Source organism: Heptranchias perlo, chromosome 9, assembly GCF_035084215.1.
Source record: "Heptranchias perlo isolate sHepPer1 chromosome 9, sHepPer1.hap1, whole genome shotgun sequence".
NCBI classification, from domain to species: Eukaryota; Metazoa; Chordata; class Chondrichthyes; order Hexanchiformes; family Hexanchidae; genus Heptranchias; species Heptranchias perlo.
Window position 1 is genome coordinate 14,456,239 of NC_090333.1, and position 23,736 is coordinate 14,479,974.

Here is a 23,736-nt window from a genome sequence, read left to right on the forward strand (position 1 = left end):
AGGGGTGGGTTTTAAGGAGGGTCTTAACAGAGAAGTGGGAAGTGGAGATGCGAAGGAGTTTAGGGAGGGAATTCCAAAGCATGGCGCCTAGGCGGCTGAAGGCACGGTCACCAATGGTGGGTCGAAGGGCGGGAAGATGCTCAAAAGGCCAGATTTCTTGAATGTGGAGTTAATGTGGGGTTGTCAGGCTGCAGGAGGTAAATCCCTCCATGGTCTTGCCCATCACTAATGTTGTAACTTCCTCCAGCCCTACAACGCTGCCAGAACTCTCCGGCTCTCCAACTCTGGTCTCTTGTGCATCCACCCCTCCCTTCACCCCGCCATTGACGGTCATGTCTTCAGCCCCATCTAGGCCCCGTGCTCTGGAATGTGTTGTGTTCTTGCGTTCAAATCCCTCCATGTCCTCATCCCCTCCCCATCTCTGTTACCTCCTCCAGCCCCACAACCCTCCTCCAATTCAGGCCTCGAGCATCCCGATTTCCTTCGCTCCACCATTGGCGGCTGTGCCTTCAGCTGCCAAGACCCTGAGCTCTGGAATTCCCTCCTTAAACCTCTCCGCCTCTCTACCTCACTCTCCTCCTTCAAGACACTTCTTAAAACCTACCTCTTTGACCAGGCTTTCATTCACCTGTCCTAATATCTCTTTATGTGGCTCGGTGTCGGAGTTTGTTTGAAAATTGCTCCTCTGAGGCGCCTTGGGACATTTTACTACAATAAAGGCGCTATATAAATGTTGTATACTGTCTGACTTCCACAGTGTTTGCACAACACAACCTTTCTTTTTTTAAGTATTCGTACTGCTTTAACTAAGGACTACTCCATTTCTCTAGGACTTCTCAGCTGCTTCAGTAAGTCATAGAGGAGTTCTGTTGGCATTGTTGGTTTTCCCTTGGGACGGATGTACAGATGTGGCAAATACAAGTATCTTGAAAGGCTGAGGCCGATATTTGTGGCAGAAAATCTAACGGCCCATAATTACTGGTCAAGGTGATACGAGTGACCCTGAAAGAACCACAATTCTACAACACCCCCCACCGCCCCCCGCCCCCGAATTAATTGGATTGCTCTGTGCGGGGCCATTTTAATGCACATTTACCACTGAATGTGGTACGTAACCACTGGCAGCAGTCCAAAACTTACAATAATCACTGCTCCTCCACATCATCCACGTATTATTAAACACAGCTTTAGACTATGTCAAGTTGACGAACATATCAATTAAGACACGTATCAAAATTACACTGTTGTGAACTTTTAACACAAAGTGAATACAGTACAGGATACACATGTCATTCATTACTTGACACAGTAACTTGATATCAATAACACAATGATTCTTCTCTCCGGAGAATGAGCCAGGACCATCTGGGATGCCACAATGCACTTCAATAACAAGCACTGCCAACAGCACAGGGGTGGCACCATTGGCACCAATCAAATGCATATCAACACATGAAGTTACCTGTCACAGAGGAGTTTGTGCTTAGCAATGGATGCGTTTGTAAATAAACATTTTTGCCATAACTCTTTGAAAAGGGATTTTGAGAGAGTAGTTGAGAGAAACTGTTTCCACTGGCAGGTGGGTTGGTAACCAGAGGATACATTTTTAAGATAATTGGCTAAAAAGCCAGGGGGGAGATGAGGAGAATTTTTTTAACGCAACGAGTTGTTATGATCTGGAATGCACTGCATGAAAGGGTAGTGGAAGCAAATTCAATAGTAAATTTTCAAAAGGGAATTGGATGTGTACTTGAAAAAGAGAAATTTGTAGGGAAAGAGTGGGGGGCGTGGGACTAATTGGATAGCTCTTTCAAAGAGCCGGCACAGACACAATGGTCCGAATGGCCTCCTTCTGAGCCGTGTGAATCTATACCTTTGTGTATTTAATTTCAGACGACGTATCGATTGAGTAAAAGACTGGTCTTCAATATGTGGTTTGAAAAGAAATGTATATTGATCACCTCTTATTTTATAATTAATTTTACGCTGCATTCAAGGTAATGTGATTAAAATCCAGTGTAATCTTCTCCTTTCGGTACTGACTCTTGCTGGGGCATCGTTCCATGAGGGCTACCAGCCTTCTGATACTTTGTTCAAGTAGCTATCCTTCAGGTATGATCCTAGAGAGTGAAGCCCCAAAATTACGGGGGGAGGGGGTGGGCGATGTTTGCTCTGCTGGCACCAGGGTGCCACAGCGGACCTCCACCCACCCTAGACCCAGGCTGGAGACCCCATCCCAAATGCATGGCTTGTGGGGGGTTGGGAACACATCACACCTGCGAGGGTCGTGACTCAGTGGCGCCCACCCCCCAAACCACTGGCAGAATGTCGGAGTGGCGCCAGTGTAAAAGAAGCCCTGAAGAAATGTCTTCTCTGCTGTTCTTCACTCCCAATGGAGCAAACAGGCTTCTTCAGGAAGATAATCTATCTCCCCTGGGATCGATTGCCTATCCCATATAAAGGTTTGGGGTTGTCTTGCAAGCCTCAGTGGGACTCACACCAGCACTCTCCGTTGCAGTGAGTTCGATTGAGGCATATCGATGGCGTAAAAGGCCTGTGGGCACCTCTCTTTGGTGTGAGGGAAGTGGCAGACAAAGATTTGTCCATAAACCCCTCCCCCTAAAATAGCAGGAGGGAAAACATGGGCTGGACTCTTGTCGAAGCCAGGTCTTACCTCAATTTCTGGTGCTCGATCCAGAGATCCACCAGAATTCAACCTTGACACCAAACTGAACTTTTTGGCTTAAGTGTTCAACTATAGAGGGGATCACAGCCCACAGCCAGCATGATCCCATTGAAACATACAAGGTTCTGAAGGGGCCTGACAGGGAAGATGCTGAGAGGCTGTTTCCCCTGGCTAGAGAGTCTAGAACTAGGGGGCATAGTCTCTGGATAAGGGGTTGGCCATTTAGGACTGAGATGAGGAGGAATTTCTTCACTCAGAGGGTCATGAATCTTTGGAATTCTCTACCCCAGAGTGCTGAATGTTTGAATATGTTCTAAGCTGAGATCGATAGATTTTTGCACTCTAGGAGAATCAAGGGATATGAGGATCGGGCAGGAAAGTGGAGTTGAGATCGAAGATCAGCCATGATCTTATTGAATGGCGGAGCAGGATCGAGGGGCCGTATGGCCTACTCACGCTCCTATTTCTTATGCTCTTATGTTCTTATGATCCCATTCCGACCATCTCCATCCCCACCTCCCCACCCACCCACACACACATCATTCCTGCAGAGGTCATTTGATAGCAATCGGGGGCAGGAATCCTAAGTGATTTTTGTCTGCTCCCTTAATGTAGCCCTGGCTGAGATCAGCTACCTCAGCACAGAGTGGGAAATGAACCTGGGACCTTATGGCCTGTGTGGCTCAATACCACAGCATGTGGTGTATTTACATACTAATCCTTTGTGGGAGCTGTAATCGAAGAAAGAACTTGCAATTATATAGTACGTTATCCGAAATCTCCCGAAGCAGTTTGCGCACAATGAATTACTTCTAAGTGCAGTTGCTGTTGTTCTGTAGGTGAAAGCAGCAGCCATTTTGCACACAGTAAGATCCCTCAAACAGCAGTGAGTAACCATTTAATCTATATTTTTTGGTCTTGCTGTTTGAGGGATGAATTACATATGCTGGCTAGAACGCTGGGAGAACTCCCTGCTCTTCTTCAACTACTGCCATTGGATTTTAAAAGGCCCCCTCTGAAGTACAGAACAGGTAAACTGGGGCCCAATGCAACATCTGAGCCACAGGTTGAGGTTATTTTATGTAAGTCCAGAAATACATATTTTATATTAGAAGCTGGTTGTCAGCGATGTACTGTGAGGTTACAACTATAGAATTAGGATGAAAGTTTGGTTGCCTGAAGAGTGACATTGTTAATGGAAAAATAGTCAACTGAAGTGAATATGCAAAGAGATTACATAATCCAAATTTTTCTTGCCAATCTTCACTAACTCTTTCCTTCTTGCCATAACCAGATTAGAGATATTTTCCTCTGTGGTGTTAAGGTGGAACACTCCTTTGAATAGTGAGATCATGCAGCATGCTACACACTACAATGGACCTATAAGCTTTGACTGGCTCATACTACATGGCACCACCAGAGCAATCAAGGCATTCAAACACACCCTCCAACAGGCTAAACATACATTCAATACTGGACTACTGAATTTGCCTATTATAGGAACATAGCAACAGGAGTAGGCCATTCAGCCCCTCGAGCCTGTTCCGCCATTCAATTAGATCACGCCTGATCTGTATATTAATTCCATTTAACTGCCTTGGTTCCATATCCCTTAATACCCTTGCCTAACAAACATCTATCAATCTCAGCTTTGAAATTTTCAATTGACCCCCAGCCTCAACAGCTTTTTGGGGGAGAGAGTTCCAGATTTCCACTACCCTTTGAGTGAAGAAGTGCTTCCTGACAGCACCCCTGAACGGCCTAGCTCTAATTATAAAGGTGATGCCCCCTTGTTCTGGACTCCCCCACCAGAGGAAATAGTTTCTCTCTATCTACCCTATCAACTCCTTTAATAATCTTAAACACCTCAATTACATAATCCCTTAATCTTCAATACTCAAGGGAATACAAACTTAGTTTATGCAACCTGTCCTCATAATTTAACCCTTTTAGCCCTGGTATCATTCTGGTGAATCTGCGTTGCACCCTCTCCGAGGCCAATATATCCTTCCTACGGTGCGGTGTTCAGAACTGAATGCATTACTCTAGATACTTGAATCTTTGGAATTCTCTACCCCAGAGGGCTGTGGATGCTCAGTTGTTGAGTATATTCAAGACTGAGATCGACAGATTTTTGGGCACTAAGGGAATCAAGGGATATGGGGAAAGGGTGGGAAAGTGGAGTTGAGGTAGACGATCAGCCATGATCTTATTGAATGGCAGAGCAGGCTTGAGGGGCCTGCTCCTATTTTTTATGTTCTTATACGGTCTAACCACAGTGTTATTCAACTGCAGCATAACTTCCACCCCTTTGTATTCCAGGTCCCTTGAGATAAAGCCCAACAATCCATTAGCCTTTTAAATTATTTTTTGTACCTGTCCACTAGCTTTTAGTGATTTATGTACATGGACCCCTAAATCTCTCTGCTGCTCCACAGTTCCTAGCTTCTCACCATTTAGAAAATACTCTGATCTATCTTTCTTAGGTCCAAAGTGAATGACCTCACACATCCCCACATTGTACTCCATTTGCCATAGTTTTGCCCACTCACTTGATCTACCAATGTCCCTTTGCAACTTTCTGCTCCCATCTGCACTATTTACTGTGCCACCTAACTTGGTGTCATCAGCAAACTTGGATTTTTTTTTATTCGTTCATGGGATGTGGGCGTTGCTGGCGAGGCCGGCATTTAACTAATGATTCACTATTTCTTCTTGCAAATCATTTATAAATATAGTGAAACGTTAAGGCCCCAGTACAAATCTCCGGGGGACACACTAGTCATATCCAGCCAATTGGAGTACATAACCATTATCCCTACTCTCTGTTTCCTATCTCCTAACCAATTCCCTACTCATGTCAGTAGGTTGCCTCCAATTCCATGTGCTCTCAGTTTTGTTGACAGTCTTTTGTGTGGAACCTTATTGAATGCCTTCTGGAAGTCCATATAAATAACATCCATAGAATTCCCTTATCTACCACATTAGGTTCGTTAGACATGACTTAACCTTTACAAATCCATGCTGGCTCTCTCTGATCAGTTCGTGTTAGTCCAGGTGCTCAGCCACACTGTCTCCAATAACAGATTCTAAGAACTTCCCCACAACAGACGTTAAACTAATAAGCCTATAATTTCCGAGTTTATCTCTCTTACCCTTTTTAAATAGTAGTGATATTGGAAATTTTCCAACCTAAGGAGACAATCCCTGAATCGAGGGAGTTTTGGAAGTTATAGCTGGTATTTGAAATAGTTTAAAGAGACACTAGACAGCTCAAAGTCTTGAAGGTTTTGTCGTTATCTCTCATGTCCTCCACAAACTTTTCCCAAACCTTTCCCAGATCCTCCCTATTCCATTAGTTATATCCTTCATACAATTGTTCATCTTGGTCCCTCTAGCATCAAGGGATAGGGAGCAAAGGTGGGTAAATGGAGTTGAGGTACAGATCAGCCATGATCTAATTAAATGGCGGAACAGGCTCGAGGGACCGAATGGCCTACTCCTGTCCCTAAGGACTATTTTTTCTCTAACTTCTCACATACTATTGTTAACCTCTGCACTATTAACTTCCCTCATAAGTCAGCCCCCAACCTCAGTGGCTCAATTGGTGAAGTCAGTATGTAACTGAGCCATATAGAGCAGGAGGGCAAATCTTCTTGGTCTATTTAAGTTAGCTGATCTTAGCCAATGTGATGGTAGAGGTACTATAACTGGCTTCAGTATCCCTGGGCTATCAACCAGGGCTCCCATTTCTGATTGTATCCAGTGACCCATGCTGGAAAGTGCACGTGAAATGAACTTGTCTGTGTTGCATCCTGTAGTCAAATAGCTAACCGACATTCATGCTCTGGGCTCATACATAAAGAATGGTCAATTGGCCAAGGTACCAGAAGCTGCCTCTGACCCAAAGAACCATATTGTAGGAGGAGTCAACATCGTTAGGAGAGAAAAGGAAGGGTAAAAAGAGTGAAAATCAGCAAAAAGGCCCTCCCTCATACTATCCATTACCCCGTATTTAATTTGTGATATCCAAAATTTGTATTCTATTTTCAACCCCTCGAATGACCTCCACGATCTCTTCTATTATCTTGTTTACAAAGGAAAAAGGCACGTATACAGATTTTAAAAATCTCGTGCCTAGTGTGTGTCTGTCTCACTCCAGATATCACACTTCAGAGTTTCATACTTTGTTGTAAATGCAAAACAATCTTTAAAAAAAGAGAAAGAAAACCAGTCATTACCTTGGAGGCTGAAATTTACAAGCAGTTACAATTAACCTCTGATTGATCTCATGACTTCACAAGCAGATTTAGTTAGCTGGGTTTAGTGAGCTTGGTATCGATTTGGTAGTGTAGTGCTTATGATATTGGACTATTGGGGTTTAAATTCCACCATGGCAAGTTGTGAAAATGAATTCAATAAATCTGATAATCTGTAGGCAGGCACCAGAAAAATGACCATGAAATCTATTGGATGGTCTACTAGGAAAGGAAACTTGCCACCCATACCCATTTTGGCCTACGCATGTCTTTAGTCCCACACTGTGTGACTGACTCTCGTCTCTGAGTCAGAAGGTCATGGGTTCAAGTCCCACTCCAGGACTCGAACATGTAATTCAGGCTGACACTCCAGTGCAGTACTGAGGGAGTGCTGTCCTGTCGGAGGTGCCATCTTTCGGATGAGATGTTAAACTGACGTACAGCCTGCCCTCTCAGGTGGATGGAAAAGATCCCAGGGCTAATTGAAGAAGGGCAGCAGAGTTCTCCTGGTGTTCTGGCCAATATTTATCCCTCAAACAACATTAGTAAAAACCGATTATCTGGTCATTTATCTCTTCACTGTTTGTGGGAGCTTGCTGTGCACAAATTGGTTGCACAGTTCCCCCAATTCAACCCCTCTAATGACCTCCATGATCTCTTCTATTACCTTGTTTACAAAGGAAAAATGCACGTAAACAGATAAAAAAGTCTCGTGTGTCTGTCTCACTCCAGATATCACACTTCAGAGTGTCATACTTTGTTGCAAATGCAAAACAATCTTTAAAAAAAAGAGAAAGAAAACCAGTCATTACTTTGGAGGCTGAAATTTACAAAATACTTAAAATTTCTAAAATTGGCTGTGAAGCACTTTGGGATGACCTGTGGTCTTGAAAGGTGCTATATAAATGCAAGTTATTTCTTAATCGATTACTAAGGTTGATTATAGGACTAATATGGTGATTTTGCACTCCCAGCAGGGAAGCTGCTTTTCAAGGGATCGGATTGGATTGGAAATAGGGCTGGAATATTATTGCCCCCGTTCTCTGAACTTGCTCCATGTGAAAGTGGGTCCCCATTGTGAGCACAGGATTACGGAATGATATCACTTCAAAATACTGATGCCGTAGTAATCCTGGGTTTTATGCAGATGTTACCTTTGGTTATGAAAGAACAGCAATGGGAGTGAGAAATAGATGAAGACGAACACTTCGGCCTTCCTGCTCAAGTTCACCACCTGACTGCATTATTCCACACTAACTCCATTCAGTGGGGGTTCTCCCAGTTCTATGAATACACAGCCTCTGCTCAATGAATCTCACAGGAGCAAAGCACTCCTTCTGCGAACGCGCTCATCCATCGCCCGGGCCAGATAAGAGCACTACAGGTTTGCAAGGCTGTGACAGTGGGGAGAAAAGTGAGCAGGAATGAAAAAAAAAGCCATTTGCGCTATTACAAATTCAGGGGAATTACTGCAATGCTTTGATCTAATTCCACTTTGATGGACTATTTGCAGGTTTACAGATTATGTTAACAAACAAAAATATGAAAACGAGACAATAATTTTTTTAAAATTCCACGGTACAACAATCTTTTAAAAAGTCCACGGTATCACTCGGGAGTGCGGAGAAAGACTGACTTTAAAAACAGGATCAAGCTCCACCAGTGATGTAAGCATTCCATTCCATAGTACTCATGTGCCCAGCTGGAAATTCCTTTAGAATACAGCACAGAGCAGCCAAAATCCCCTGCAATTACTTGAGTTACATGACTGCCTTAACCTCGAAACATTATGTCATATGTAGTACATCTTTAAAATGGCTGAAAAAAAGCATATCTGTCAACCTCGGCGCAGTGTGTGAGGTCTGTGAAGTGTAGTGGGACTGCTGGAAGCTCCTTCGAATGCACAAAGGTCTGTAGGCTGAAGAAAGTGCAAGGCAGAGTGCCAAGGCATGAATTTGTTGAGTACATCGTTCAGTTAGAGAACAGCCTGGTTATCCTAGAGAGGTGTACATCATTGCACTTGATATAGCCCACTCAGTAATTAAACCATTCCAAAGTTATCATTTTTTTTAAAAAAGGTGCCAGAAGTTAATGATTTTTCAGGGATGCATTGGCTGGGTATAAAGTTCACTGGATAATGACAGCTAAGTTAAACAATTCACAAAGAATGGACCAATGGTGCAGCACATGGGTGCTCTAATGTGCTGGGCTGTTTGAAGGAAGTTCACCACATGCCAAGCTCTGGATATCAGCCAGGCCACCAGGGAGAGTGTAAGATGGAGGCTGGCTGGGAAAATCAGCATATAAGCCACATGAGCTAGTCTTGTGCACTTTCCAACGGCTAGACCTTGGATGAGATGTTAAACCGAGGCCCTGTGTCCCTGTTCCGATAGTTAAGGTGGATGTTACTGATCCCCATGGCATTATTTGAAGAGCAGCAAGTTCTTCCGGTGTTCCGGCCAGCATTTCTTCCCCCACCAACGAAAAAATAGACTCGTCATTCATCTCCTTGCTCATTGCCAAATGGCGTCTGCATTTATCCAAATAATAGCAGTGACTGCACGATATAATTCATTCCATAGGATGTTTCTAAGAAATATGATGAAGAGCTATGTAAAGATGTTTGTCTACTAATATTACAGTCCCCACCCTGTATGGCGGGAGCGTTCGTGTGAACATGATTTGCCTGTTATCCTCGGTGGATGGTATAACATGGCCAATGTAGTCCCAAGTTACTACACCGAGACAAGTATGGTTCTTAGTGAAGCCTCTTTCCGCAAAACAATAGTGCTGTAACAGACTTGCAAAAATAGTGATGCGAACCCCACGGAAGCCAACGGTATTAATAAGTTAAACGGGCACTGGAGTCCATATTGGAAGAAAGACCGACAAATGTGAACTTACTGAAAGATGACCGTGAGCACTATAGGAACACCCATTTCTACAACGTTGCACCGTGAAACATTGTTAGTTCTTTAAGAACCAACTATTTCTCCTTAAGCAGCCAATAGTACTCGCAATTTTCACATTAGGAATAACATTTAAAAGCACGCCTTCACTTATGCGCTTGTGTGGTTTAAATGCCCGAAACGTAGATGCGCTCAATACGGTTTAAACGGCGCCTTTGTAATTGACGCCTATAGCGATGGCAAATGGTCAGCGCCATTTGCCCGATATAAGCAGCTATCCTGGATAAGCGGGGACGATGTAAATGGTGGGGACTGTACCAACAATAATTTCTGGGCACATATCTCTTCCTATTTAAGTATGCCTCAGCATTGTTGACCAGATGTGTACATTAAACAATATCCGGTACTTGGAAGGACCCAGTGGCAGAAAAGTTAAAGCTGCCCTACTCCTATTCCCCACAGACTCCCTCATCCTGCTCTACTCCTATTCCCCACAGACTCCCTCATCCTGCTCTACTCCTATTCCCCACAGACTCCCTCATCCTGCTCTACTCCTATTCCCCACAGACTCCCTCATCCTGCTCTACTCCTATTCCCCACAGACTCCCTCATCCTGCCCTACTCCTATTCCCCACAGACTCCCTCATCCTGCCCTACTCCTATTCCCCACAGACTCCCTCATCCTGCCCTACTCCTATTCCCCACAGACTCCCGCCCCACAGACTCCTTCATTCAGCCCTCTCTCTCACAGACTGGCAATCTACCCCGTCCCCCCTCTCACAGACTGGCGTTCTGCCCCGTCCCCCCTCTCACAGACTGGCGTTCTGCCCCGTCCCCCCTCTCACAGACTGGCGTTCTGCCCCGTCCCCCCTCTCACAGACTGGCGTTCTGCCCCGTCCCCCCTCTCACAGACTGGCGTTCTGCCCCGTCCCCCCTCTCACAGACTGGCGTTCTGCCCCGTCCCCCCTCTCACAGACTGGCGTTCTGCCCCGTCCCCCCTCTCACAGATTGGCATTCTGCCCCGTCCCACCTCTCACAGACTGGCATTCTGCCCTGTCCCCCTCTCACAGACTGGCGTTCTGCCCCATCCCCCCTCTCACAGGCTGGCGTTCTGCCCCATCCCCCCTCTCACAGACTGGCATTCTGCCCCATCCCCCCTCTCACAGACTGGCATTCTGCCCTGTCCCCCCTTCACAAACTGGTGTTCTGCCCCATCCCCCCTCTCATAGACTGGCGTTCTGCCCTGTCCCCCCTCTCACAGACTGGCATTCTGCCCTGTCCCCCCTCTCACAGACTGGCATTCTGCCCTGTCCCCCCTCTCACAGACTGGCATTCTGCCCTGTCCCCCCTCTCACAGACTGGCATTCTGCCCTGTCCCCCCTCTCACAGACTGGCATTCTGCCCTGTCCCCCCTCTCACAGACTGGCATTCTGCCCGTCCCCCTCTCACAGACTGGCATTCTGCCCCATCCCCTCTCTCACAGACTGGCATTCTGCCCTGTCCCCCCTCTCACAGACTGGCATTCTGCCCCATCCCCCCTCTCACAGACTGGCATTCTGCCCCATCCCCCCTCTCACAGACTGGCATTCTGCCCCGTCCCCCCTCTCACAGACTGGCATTCTGCTCCATCCCCCCTCTCACAGTCTGGCATTCTGCCCCATCCCCTCTCTCACAGACTGGCGTTCTGCCCCGTCCCCACTCTCACAGACTGGCATTCTGCCCTGTCCCCCCTCTCACAGATTGGCATTCTGCCCTGTCCCCCCTCTCACAGACTGGCATTCTGCCCTGTCCCCCTCTCACAGACTGGCGTTCTGCCCCGTCCCCCCTCTCACAGACTGGCATTCTGCCCCATCCCCCCTCTCACAGACTGGCATTCTGCCCTGTCCCCCCTTCACAAACTGGTGTTCTGCCCCATCCCCCCTCTCACAGACTGGCGTTCTGCCCCATCCCCCCTCTCACAGACTGGCATTCTGCCCTGTCCCCCCTCTCACAGACTGGCATTCTGCCCTGTCCCCCCTTCACAAACTGGTGTTCTGCCCCATCCCCCCTCTCACAGACTGGCGTTCTGCCCCATCCCCCCTCTCACAGACTGGCATTCTGCCCCGTCCCCCCTCTCACAGACTGGCATTCTGCCCTGTCCCCCCTTCACAAACTGGTGTTCTGCCCCATCCCCTCTCTCACAGACTGGCGTTCTGCCCCATCCCCCCTCTCACAGACTGGCATTCTGCCCCGTCCCCCCTCTCACAGATTGGCATTCTACCCCATCCCCCCTCTCACAGACTGGCAATCTACCCCGTCCCCCCTCTCACAGACTGGCATTCTGCCCTGTCCCCCCTCTCACAGACTGGCGTTCTGCCCCATCCCCCCTCTCACAGACTGGCATTCTGCCCCATCCCCCCTCTCACAGACTGGCATTCTGCCCTGTCCCCCCTTCACAAACTGGTGTTCTGCCCCATCCCCCCTCTCACAGACTGGCGTTCTGCCCCATCCCCCCTCTCACAGACTGGCATTCTGCCCCGTCCCCCCTCTCACAGACTGGCATTCTGCCCTGTCCCCCCTTCACAAACTGGTGTTCTGCCCTGTCCCCCCTCTCACAGACTGGCGTTCTGCCCCATCCCCCCTCTCACAGACTGGCATTCTGCCCCATCCCCCCTCTCACAGACTGGCATTCTGCCCCATCCCCCCTTCACAAACTGGTGTTCTGCCCCATCCCCCCTTCACAAACTGGTGTTCTGCCCCGTCCCCCCTCTCACAGACTGGCATTCTGCCCCATCCCCCCTCTCACAGACTGGCATTCTGCCCCGTCCCCTTCTCATTGATGTGGCCATCCTGCCTTGTCCCGTTTTTCTCACAGCTGCTGTTATCCTGATCAAATGCTCTTTTTAATTAATCTGTTGATGGGGACTCTGGCCAAATCCAACGAACACCATCAAGTACAGAAAAAATGGTCATTTAACTGATTGCTGTTTGTGGGAGCCTGCTGTGCACGAAATGGGTGCCATGTTTTCTCACTGAACAACAGTGACTGCATTTCAAAATAATTCATCGTATGTGAAACGCTTTGGGACATCTTGAGAGACATGTTAAGGTGTTTAAACGGCCACTTTGATTAAAGCAACTTATCAAATAGCCTTAATCAAAGTGGGAATTTTGAAAACTTAAGTTTTTAATTTTTAAAAAAATCTCCAGCTGGTACTGCCAGTCAACCTGTGGTGCGGCACCTGAGGCAGGTGCCCATCAATGGCCCTGGCACATGCCCTCAACTTGGAAATGACCCTGACTCCGAGAAATGGGCTGGGATAAGGAGTGGGCCAAAAATCCACTTCCATTGCGGCAAAATGGAAATACAGTTGTCTGTTTACAGTGGTTAAGTAAAAGGCCCCTCTCGTACTACCAGCCTTCAATTGGAGACTGTGGATAAAGATTACTTGTGGAAATATGTCAACCACGTGGCCTAGTGGATTTGAGCACTGGCCTACACAACCACTTGGACCAGAAGCTAGTGGCTCAGCTACTCTGGTATCAGCCAGCTGAGACAACAACAACAACTAGTATTTACATACCGTCTTCCATATAGTAAAACATCCCAAGGCGCTTCACAGGATTGTAATCAGACATAATTTGACACCGAGCCACATAAAAGAGATATTAGTGAAAGAGGTAGGTTTTAAGGAGCGTTTTACAGAAAAAGAGAGAGAGGTGGAGAGGCGGAGAGGTTTGGGGAGGGAATTTCAGAGTTTAGGGCCTAGACAGCTGAAGGCACGGCCGCCGATGGTGGGGGCGAAGGAAATTGGGGATGCGCAAGAGACAAAATAAAATGTATTGGCCAGCTTAAATGGCACCCGATGCCCTATTGTTGACCTGGAAGTTTGGCACAGCCTCATGCGTAGAACAATCTGGAAAATCCAAGTCTTTACGAGAGTGCTGGCAATGTGGATAAGTGGAGTACGCCACCGGTACCTCAGCTTCACGTGCGTGAAGTTATATTGCCAATCTTCACTAAAGAAGAAAAAAGAACTTGTATAGCACCTCATCACATATCTCAATGCATTGACACCCAATGAATTACTTTGAAGTGCAGTGACTGTGATGTGGGCACGCTCGGTAGTCATTCTGAACACAGGGTCCCACAAACAGCAATGAGATGGATGGCCATTTAATCTGTTATTTTTGGATGGTGTTGATTGAGGAGGAGTATTGGCCAGGACACCGGGAGAACTCCTTGCTGTTCTTTGAATGGCGTTATGGATCTTACAAGGACTGCTTGAACCACCAGAATGGACAGATGGGCCTTCCGTTTAATGTCTCATCAGAATGACAGAATCTCTGACAAGGCAGCACTTCCCTGATATCAGCTTTTCAGAATGTTTACAAAAACTGGGTTTCTGGGCACAATTTCAAAATTTGCAGATGACACAAAACTTGGATGTGTAGTGAACATTGAGGAGGATAGTGATAGACTTAAAGAGGATATAGACAGACTGGTGGCATGGGCGGACACGTGGCAGATGAAAATTGACACAGGAAAATGCGAGGCGATGCATTTCGGTAGGAAAAATTAGGAGAGGCAATATAAACTAAAGGGCACAATTCTAAAAGGGGTACAGGAACAGAGAGATCGGGGGATGTATGTGCACAAATCGTTGAAGGTGGCAGGGCAGGTTGAGAAAACGGTTAAAAAAGCATACGGGATCCTGGGCTTTATAAATAGAGGCATAGAGTACAAAAGTAAGGGAGTCATGATGAACCTTTATAAAACACTGGTCTGGCCACAGCTGGAGTATTGTGTCCAGTTCTAGGTACCGCACTTTAGGAAAGATGTGAAGGCCTTAGAGAGGGTGCAGAAGAGATTTACCAGAATGATTCCAGGGATGAGGGTCTTTACTTATGTGGATAAACTGGAGAAGCTGGGGTTATTCTCCTTGGAACAGAGAAGGTTGCAGGGAGATTTGATAGAGGTATTCAAAATCATGAAGGGTCTAAACAGAGTAGATAGAGAGAAACTTTCCCATTGGCGGAAGGGTCAAGAGCCAGAGGGCATAGATTTAAAGTGATTGGCAAAAGAAACAAAGGTGACATGAGGAAAAACTTTTTTACGCAGCGAGTGATTTGGACTGGAATGCACTGCTCAAGAGAGTTGTGGAGGCAGATTTAATCGTGGCCTTCAAAAGGAAACTGGATAAGTACTTGAAAGGAAATAATTTTCAGGGCTATGGGGAAAGGGTGGGGGAGTGGGACTAGCTGGATTGTTCTTGCGTAGAGCCAGCGCGGACTCGATGGGCCGAATCGCCTCCTTCCGTGCTGTAGCCTTTCTATGAGTCTATGATTTTGGCTTGTAAGAGATGATTGTTATTCTCTGAAATGGCGCTTTCTTCATGAAGACTTTTTGATACACCTTTTTATATTGCTTTAGGCGGGAGAAAAAGCAGAAGAGATGTATATTGCCATAATAACATTGCATGCAAGTTGACCAATGATGTATTTCAATGTAACTCAATTGATCATATCCTCTGCTTGCTAATTATTGTGCCCTGTAAATGCCTTTTTAAAAAAAAAACTCATCGCCCAATTGTCCAGATACGGCGCAGTGAAATATATACTTGATTTTGTTTCCTATCCTTTTTTCTGCCAATTGTCTCCCATTCCCCTCGTCCTCTCCTGAAGTCACTGAATCCTTGCCCTAATACAGATCTACACGCATCTGATGCACTCCTGTACCTCAAGCAATTGTGGCCGTTCCTCGCATAAAATATAGGCCTTGAGCATTGGCAGGCTATTTGACAGCAGGCGACATCCGTGTGAAGCTCTCACACAACATCCACGTGTGCAAGCACCAGCCGGGGATGTTGGATGGCCCACAGGAGCAGGAACCCGAGCTGATTTCATTCCCCACCAGCCCCATAATCTACAAGAATAAATCAGTTAAGTTTAAGTGTTAATTAATAACAATTTAACCTTTGGCAATAATCATCTTGTCCTTCATGCAGAGTTAAAAATAAGCTTTTGCTAATCTGCTGCGTCACTCCCTGTAAACATGACTCGGCAATTTGGAAGGGCTCAGCCATAGATAAGGCCCTTCTTCAAAACATTTCACGGAATCATAAAAAATTTACGGCACAGAAGGAGGCCATTCGGCCCATTGTGTCCCCGCCGGCCAGCCTAATCCCACTTTCCAGTACTTGGTTTGTAGCCTTGTAGGTCACGGCACTTCAGGTGCACATCCAGGTACTTTTTAAAATGAGTTGAACATTTTTGCCTCTACCACCCTTTCAGGCAGTGAGTTCCAGACCCCCACCACCCTCTGGGTGAAAAAATCTTTCCTCAGCTCCCCTCTAATCCTTCTACCAATCACTTTAAATCTATGCCTCCTGATTATTGACCTCTCTGCTAAGGGAAATAGGTCCTTGCTATCTGCTCTATCTAGGCCCCTCACAATTTTGTACGCCTCAATTAAATCTCCCCTCAGCCTCCTCTGTTCCAAAGAGAACAACCCCAGCCTATCCACTCTTTCCTCATAGCTAAAATTCTCCAGTCCTGGTAGATCTCCTCTGTACTCTCTCGAGTGCAATTACATCCTACCTGTAATGTGGTGATCAGAACTGTACACAGTACTCAAGCTGTGGCCTAACCAGTGTTTTATACAGTTCCAGCATAACCTCCCTGCTTTTATATTCTATGCCTCAGCTAATAAAGGAAAGTATTCCATATGCCTTCTTAACCACCTTATCTACCTGTCCTGCTACCTTCAGGGATCTATGGACTTGCACTCCAAGGTCCCTCCCTTCCTCTACACCTTTCAGTATCCTCCCATTTATTATGTATTCCCTTGCCTTGTTTGCCCTCCCCAAATGCATTACCTCACACTACTCCGGATTGAATTCCATTTGCCACTTTCCTGCCCACCTGACCAGTCCATTGATACCTTCCTGCAGTCTACAGCTTTCCTCCTCACTATCAACCACACGGCCAATTTTTGTATCATCTGCAAACTTTTTAATCATGCCCTCTACATTTAAGTCCAAATATGAACATACGAATTAAGAGCAGGAGTAGGTCACTCGAGCCTGCTCTGCCATTTGACAAGATCATGGCTGATCTGATTGTGACCTCAACCCTACTTTCCCGTATACCTACTATAACCTTTGACTCCCTTGTTTATTAGGAATCTATCTAACTCAGCCTTAAAAATATTCAATGACCCTGCCTCCACCGCTCTCTGGGGAAGGGAGTTCCACGGACTCATGACCTGCTGAGAGAAAAAAGTTCTCCTCATCTTCATCTTAATTGGGAGACCCCTTATTTTTAAACGGTGGCCCCTAGTTCTAGTCTCTCCCACAAGGGGAAACATCCTCTCAGCATGTTTCAATAAGATCATCTCTCAGTCTTCTAAACTCTAGTGTATACAGGCCCAACTTGTCCAACCTTTCCTCATAAGATAATCCCCTCATCCCAGGAATCAATCGAGTGAACCTTCTCTGAACCGCCTCCAAAGCAATTATGTCCTTTCTTAAATAAGGGGACCAAAACTGCACACAGTATTCTAGATGAGGTCTCACCAATGCCCTGTACAACTGAAACAAAACATCTCTACTTTTATATTCCGTTCCCCTTGCAATAAGTGACAAGATTCCATTTGCCTTCCTAATCATTAATATATATCACAAAAAGCAAGGGACCTAGCACTGAGCCCTGTGGAACCCCACTGGAAAGAGCCTTCCAGTCACAAAAACACCTGTCAACCATTACCCTTTGCTTCCTGCCACTGAGCCAATTTTGGATCCAACTTGCCACTCTCCCTTGGATCCCATGGGCTTGTACTTTTTTGACCAGTCTGCCCTGTGGGGCCTTGTCAACAGCCTTGCTAAAATCCATGTAGACTACATCAAATGCACTACCCTTATCGACCCTCCTTGTTACCGCCTCAAAAAATTCAATCAAGTTAACAAATCCATGCTGACTGTCCTTGATTACGCTGTGTCTTTTTAAGTCACGGCTTATCCTGTCCCTCAGAATTGATTCCAATAATTTGCCCACTGACTGACTGGCCTGTAATTACTCGGTCTATTCCTTGCTCCCTTTTTAAACAATGGTACTATGTTAGCAGTCCTCCAATCCTTCGGCACCATGCCTGTATCCAGTAAGGTTTGGAAAATATTGGTCAGAGCCTCTGCTATTTCCTCCCTTGCTTCTTTTAACAGCCTGGGATACATTTCATCCGGCCCTGGTGATTTATCTACTTTCAAAGATGCTAATCCCCTTAATACTTCCTCTCTCACTAAGTTTATCTCATCCAATATTTCACACTCCTCCTCCTCACCTACAATGTCTGCATCATCCCCCTCTTTTGTGAAGACAGACGCAAAGTATTCATTAAGAACCATACCAACATCTTCCGCCTCAACACATATGTTACCTTTTTGGTCTCTAATAGGCTCTACTCTTTTCTTATTCTTAATGTATTGCTCTTAATGTATTTATAAAACATCTTTGGGTTTTCCTTGATTTTACTTGCCAATATTTTTTCATGCCCTCTCTTTGCTTTTTAATTTCATCCCTGCACTTTTTATACTCCTCTAGGCTTTCTGTAGTATTGAGTTCTCGATGTCTGACATAAACTTTCCTTTTCTGCCTTATCTTACCCTGTATGCTCCTTGACATCCAGGGGGCTCTAGATTTGGCAGTCCCACCCTTTTACTTAGTGGGAACATGTTTACTCTGCACCCCTTGAGCCTTCCCCTTGAATGCCTCCCACTGCTCTGACATGATTTCATGTTATCGGTAATCAAGCTACTTCTTGATGAAAGTAAAGCATGTGGGTAAATAGAGTGGGGTCGATGTTGAGTGCCCTCGCCTGGCAATGACTGGTGTGATAACGGCCTCAAAATGGGGTCGGAAGCCTCCTCACCGTCCCCGTTAACGCTGGCGATGCGGCCGGCTCCATTTTGAAAGGGGCCTATCGCCAGGTGTCCAAAGTGCCTGCCTGTTTCAAGTGATAGGCCCCTTTTAATATGGAAATCGGGGTCCTATGACATAAATGGGATCCTGATTGCCATTTTTAATTGGACGTGGTCGGACCCTGCGCCATGCAAACTCTGATCCGTGCCACAGGCGACGGAACCAAAAGGGCCCACCAAAGGTCTTTGTGGGCCCCGGAGGAGCAGGAAGCCCGCAAAAATAATCTGGGCCACTGACGCCCCCCGGGACCCCCTACCCTTCGAACTCGCGATCCCATCCCATGACTTACCTTGCTGGCGACCTCGCGGTCTCAATCCGGCGAGCCTGTTTGGCGCCCCACAGCTCACCTGCAATATTTTAATTGAGGCCGAGGCCTCAAAATTGCAGGGGTGGGGTGGGGGGAGGCATCTTTGTCACCGGAACAGGTGGGTGACCAGTGTTCTCCGCCAGTCAGTTGCCCAAAATACCAAAATCGACCCCAATGAGTCTTGTGTTACCTGGGATGATTGGGGGGGGCTGGGGGGGGGGGAGATTCTGAGGCCTCCCATCTGACAGGAAGGGGTGGTATCACATTAAGATATGCTCATCCATCATGTCAGTCTTCACATTGGCTTCTGATTCCCCCAACACCTCAAATTTAAAATTCTCAACCTTATGTTTAACTCCCGGCACGGCCTCGCCTCTCCTTAGCTCTGTAATCTCTTTTGGCTTGGCATTCGTTTTTCCTTACACCTCCCTGAAGCGCCTTGGGATGTTTCACTGCCTTAAAAGGTGCTAAAAGAAAATGCACAAGCTGTTATTATTGATGTAATATTACACCTCTGGCAACTCTTATCAGTCCTTCATTGCAAAAAGACCATCTTGAATTTATATAGCACCTTATCACATCCCTCAGGAATATCTCAAAGAACTTCAATGTAATAAATTTACTTTTGAAGTGGCTCTTGTTATTAGAAACAAACATAGCAGCCATTTTGCACACAGCAAGATCCCACAAACAGCAATCAGATGAATAAAAGAAAGAATTTGCATTTATATAGCACCTTTCACGACCTCAGGGCATCACAAAGTGCTTTACAGCCAATGAATTACTTTTGAAGTGTAGTTTTGAAGCGGAGCCAATTTGTGCACAGCAAGGCCCCACAAATAATAATGAGATAAATGACCAGATCAGGTGTTGATGGAGGGATAAATATTGGCCCGGACACCGGGGAGAACTCCCCTGTACATCTTCGAAGTAGTGCCGTGGGGTCTTTTATGTCCACCTGAGAGGGCAGACGGGACCTTGGTTTAACGTCTCATCCAAAAAGACAGTGCCTCTGAGAGTGCAGCATTTCCTCAGTACTGCACTGGAGTGTCAGCCTGGATTTAGTGTTCACGTCTCTGGAGTGGGACTTGAACCCGCAACCAACTGAACTCAACAGGCGTGAGTGCTACCAACTGAGCCGCGGCGGCTGACACCTTTAATGACCAGTTAATCTAACTTGGCAGGTGTTGCTCAAGGGCACCCTGCTCTTCTCGGAAGAGCGTCATGGGATCTTTAATAACACCTACCAGAACAGGCATGCAAGACCTTGGTTGATTGGGTCATTTGAAGAATGGCACTTCCGATGATGCAGCACTCCCTCAGTACTGTGTTGTGTAAGCAGGCTGCTTACATCATCACATGCAAATGGAGAGCTTCAGGCCTGAGGAAAGTTTTATGCAGGTGAAGAGCCAGCCTAGTGTCAGGAATGTAGCCAGATTCACTGAGGATTCAGGGATTCCTTTGGGTCCCCAGAAGCTATGGCATGTTACAAACCCTACATTATTCAGCTTAATTACAAGATTTACAAGGATGATACCAGAACTGAGATGTTATAGCTATCAGGAAAGACTGAACAGGCTGGGGGTGTTTTCTCCATAAAAAAGACTGAGGGGTGACCAGATGGAGGTCTTTAAGATTACAAAAGGGTTTGATAAGATAGACGTAGAGAAGATGTTGCCACTTGCAGGGGAGACCAGAACTAGGGACCATAAATATAAGATAGTCACTAATAATTCCAATAGGGAATTCAGGAGAAACTTCTTTACCTGGAGAGTGGTTAGAATATGGAACTTGCTACCACAAGGAGTAGTTGAGGTGAATCGTATAGATGCATTTAAGGGGAAGCTAGATAAACACATGAGGGAGAAAGGAATAGAAGGTTATGTTGATAGGTTGAGGTGAAGTAGGTTGGGAGGAGGCTCGTGTGTAGCATAAACACCGGCATAGACCAGTTGGGCCGAATGGCCTGTTTCTTTGCTGGACACTCTATGTAGTTCTGTGTAATGTACAGAATATCCCAGTAAGCTGAATAATGAGAGAAGTTTTTATAGATTAAAAAATGAAGAGTGGAAAAGAATCTTTTGAAATGAGAGGGGGATGGAAAGTTCTGCAACTAACTCATTGACACATTTCAACGTGATTTACATCATCACATTCTGTACTTGCCAATAATCATTGACAAAGATTGTTTCCTTAAATGTTCTGTGGGTACATTAGCTGTGAAAGAACCCCATTCATTTTCACTCTGCCGATTGATAACAGTTTAAGCTTTTAATTACCTCTCACAGAAGATAGACTTGATTTTCTGAAATTGCCTTTCACACTGAGTTAGCATGTTATTGTGCAAATCTGCTGCGTCATTCTATGCTAGCCATGACTCAACATGTCTAAAGAAGTCAGTGAAAAGCTACAGATAAAACCTTCCTTCAAAAGTTTTTTTTCCATTTCCTTTTCTTGCCAATTTTCACTACCCCCTCCCCTCTCCCAGTTAACTCTTTGTTGAAGTACAGTTCACCAGGTGTCATTTACCTCTGGTACAACAACAACAATAACTTGCATTTATATTTGTAAACAATTTTACAACACCAAGTTATAGTCCAACGATTTTATTTGAAATTCACAAGCTTTCGGAGGCTTCCTCCTTCCTCAGGTGAATGTTCCTCAAGTTACCATATTGGCAAGTACAGAATGTGATGATGTAAATCACGTTGAAATGTGTCAATGAGTTAGTTGCAGAACTTTCCATCCCCCTCTCATTTCAAAAGATTCTTTTCCACTCTTCATTTTTTAATCTATAAAAACTTCTCTCATTATTCAGTTTACTGGGATATTCTGCACATTACACAGAACTACATAGAGTGTCCAGCAAAGAAACAGGCCATTCGGCCCAACTGGTCTATGCCGGTGTTTATGCTACACACGAGCCTCCTCCCAACCTACTTCACATCAACCTATCAACATAACCTTCTATTCCTTTCTCCCTCAAGTGTTCAACATTCACCTGAGGAAGGAGGAAGCCTCCGAAAGCTTGTGAATTTCAAATAAAATTGTTGACTATAACTTGGTGTTGTAAAATTGTTTACAATTGTCAACCCCAGTCCATCACCGGCATCTCCACATCATTGCATTTATATAGCACCTTTAAAGTTGTAAAACATCCCAAGGCGCTTCACAGGAGCATAATCAAACAAGATAATTGACACCGAGCCACATAAAGAGCCACTAGGACAGGCGACCAAAAGCTTGGTCAAAGAGGTAGGTTTTAAGGAGCTGTTAAAAGGAGGAAAGAGAGGTCGAGAGGTGAAGAGGTTTAGGGAGGGAATTCCAGAGCTTAGGTACCTCACCAAAGTGCCATTCGCAGTGAGCGCTGGCAGGCTATTCAACTGCAATGACAACGCAGTCTTGACTTTGAGGGGCTTTCTACACATAGAAGCTTCAAGCAGGATTGCTGGGTAGCAATTAGCAGCTGACTTTCTCCTCCCTAACCCAGGGGCGTTGTAGTGGTTCCCATTGCCGCTTTAGCCGCCAATTCAGCACCAACCAGGAATCAAACCTAAGATCTTCTCTGGTCTGTATGGCTTGTGCTGTTCATTAGTTAAACTTCCTGAGCTGTCAAGGAACCAGTACTTCACATTTCGAATATTTAAACAAGCGACTTGTTGACAGTAAAACAGAGCGGTAAGTATACTGAGCTTTAACAATCCTGTATTACCTGGAATTGTGGCTGATGGCTCAGTGCTGCTACCAGTGGTGTTCTGTGTTCCGTTCCTCTTCTCCATTCTTTAACCCTTGACACTTTCCTTCTCAGTCTCTTGAGTGCTTGACGTGAATCAAAAGGCAGAGGAATGTTCTGTTTTTTTTCCTGCTGTAAACTGACCTGTGCCAGATCCCACCCTAGAAGCAGAACACTAGGCACGACTCCAGGAAAGCAGCTCAGTGCTTTTAAACTAAGGAGGGGTGGGGATGAGTTCCAGCAGCTTCAGCTATAAACAACGTTAACACCGTCACTGAAAACTGAAAGGAAAAATGACTGTAGACACTTATCAATAGAAAAAAAAAGAATGAAAGCCCCATCTGAGACGCTCATTTGTTTTGACAGGAAGTTTGAATGTGCCTGACCAATCAGCTGATCAGGGTGAAGAAAACAGGATATTCTGTAGTTTTAAAATATGTGCTTCTCAATCAGGGCCCATTTGAGCCGTCTACAGGAGTGCCTGACAGATTGAAAATTCAAACAGCTGTCCTGTAGAAGAAAGACCCATGCTGGTTTGTTTACTTGTTTTGCTGCTGTTGGGTTTTTTTGTTTTAAATTGTTATCCGTTCCTTTGGCTTTTACTCTGTGTCAAACCATGGTAGAATCGAACATCTGGAAATCATTGCCTGTGACATTATAAACAAGGGAAGGGCACGGTGCTTATAAAGCAAGTGGCTTTTGGGGAAAAATAAATAATGAAAATGTGACGTCACGCGTGCAGCAAATGGATCTCAATTTGCATCTGGTTCTTTTTGCAACAGTTTGGGAGTTGGGATTATCAATTTCGGTGTTTACATTAATAGTTTTAGAGGATATTAAAAAGCAGAAAGTTTATTTAGTTTAAGTTTAAGTGGGATTATCCTGGA

The 23,736-nt window shown here is 45.7% G+C and overlaps 1 protein-coding gene across 4 annotated transcripts in view; it reads right to left on the reverse strand.

Annotated features, from left to right (window-relative positions):
* Window positions 1-23,240, reverse strand: part of LOC137325135 (uncharacterized) — a 234,395-nt gene extending 211,155 nt beyond the window's left edge. For 2 of the 4 annotated variants that reach the window (XM_067989881.1, XM_067989884.1), the window contains exon 1: window positions 22,829-23,239. In XM_067989881.1, the coding sequence (XP_067845982.1) occupies window positions 22,829-22,895 (67 nt within the window). In that variant the 5' untranslated portion in view covers window positions 22,896-23,239. Of the gene's footprint in view, window positions 1-22,828 lie in introns of all 4 variants that reach the window. The other 2 variants (XM_067989883.1, XM_067989880.1) reach the window with 2 other exon arrangements.
* Between the last annotated feature and the right edge of the window lie 496 nt (window positions 23,241-23,736).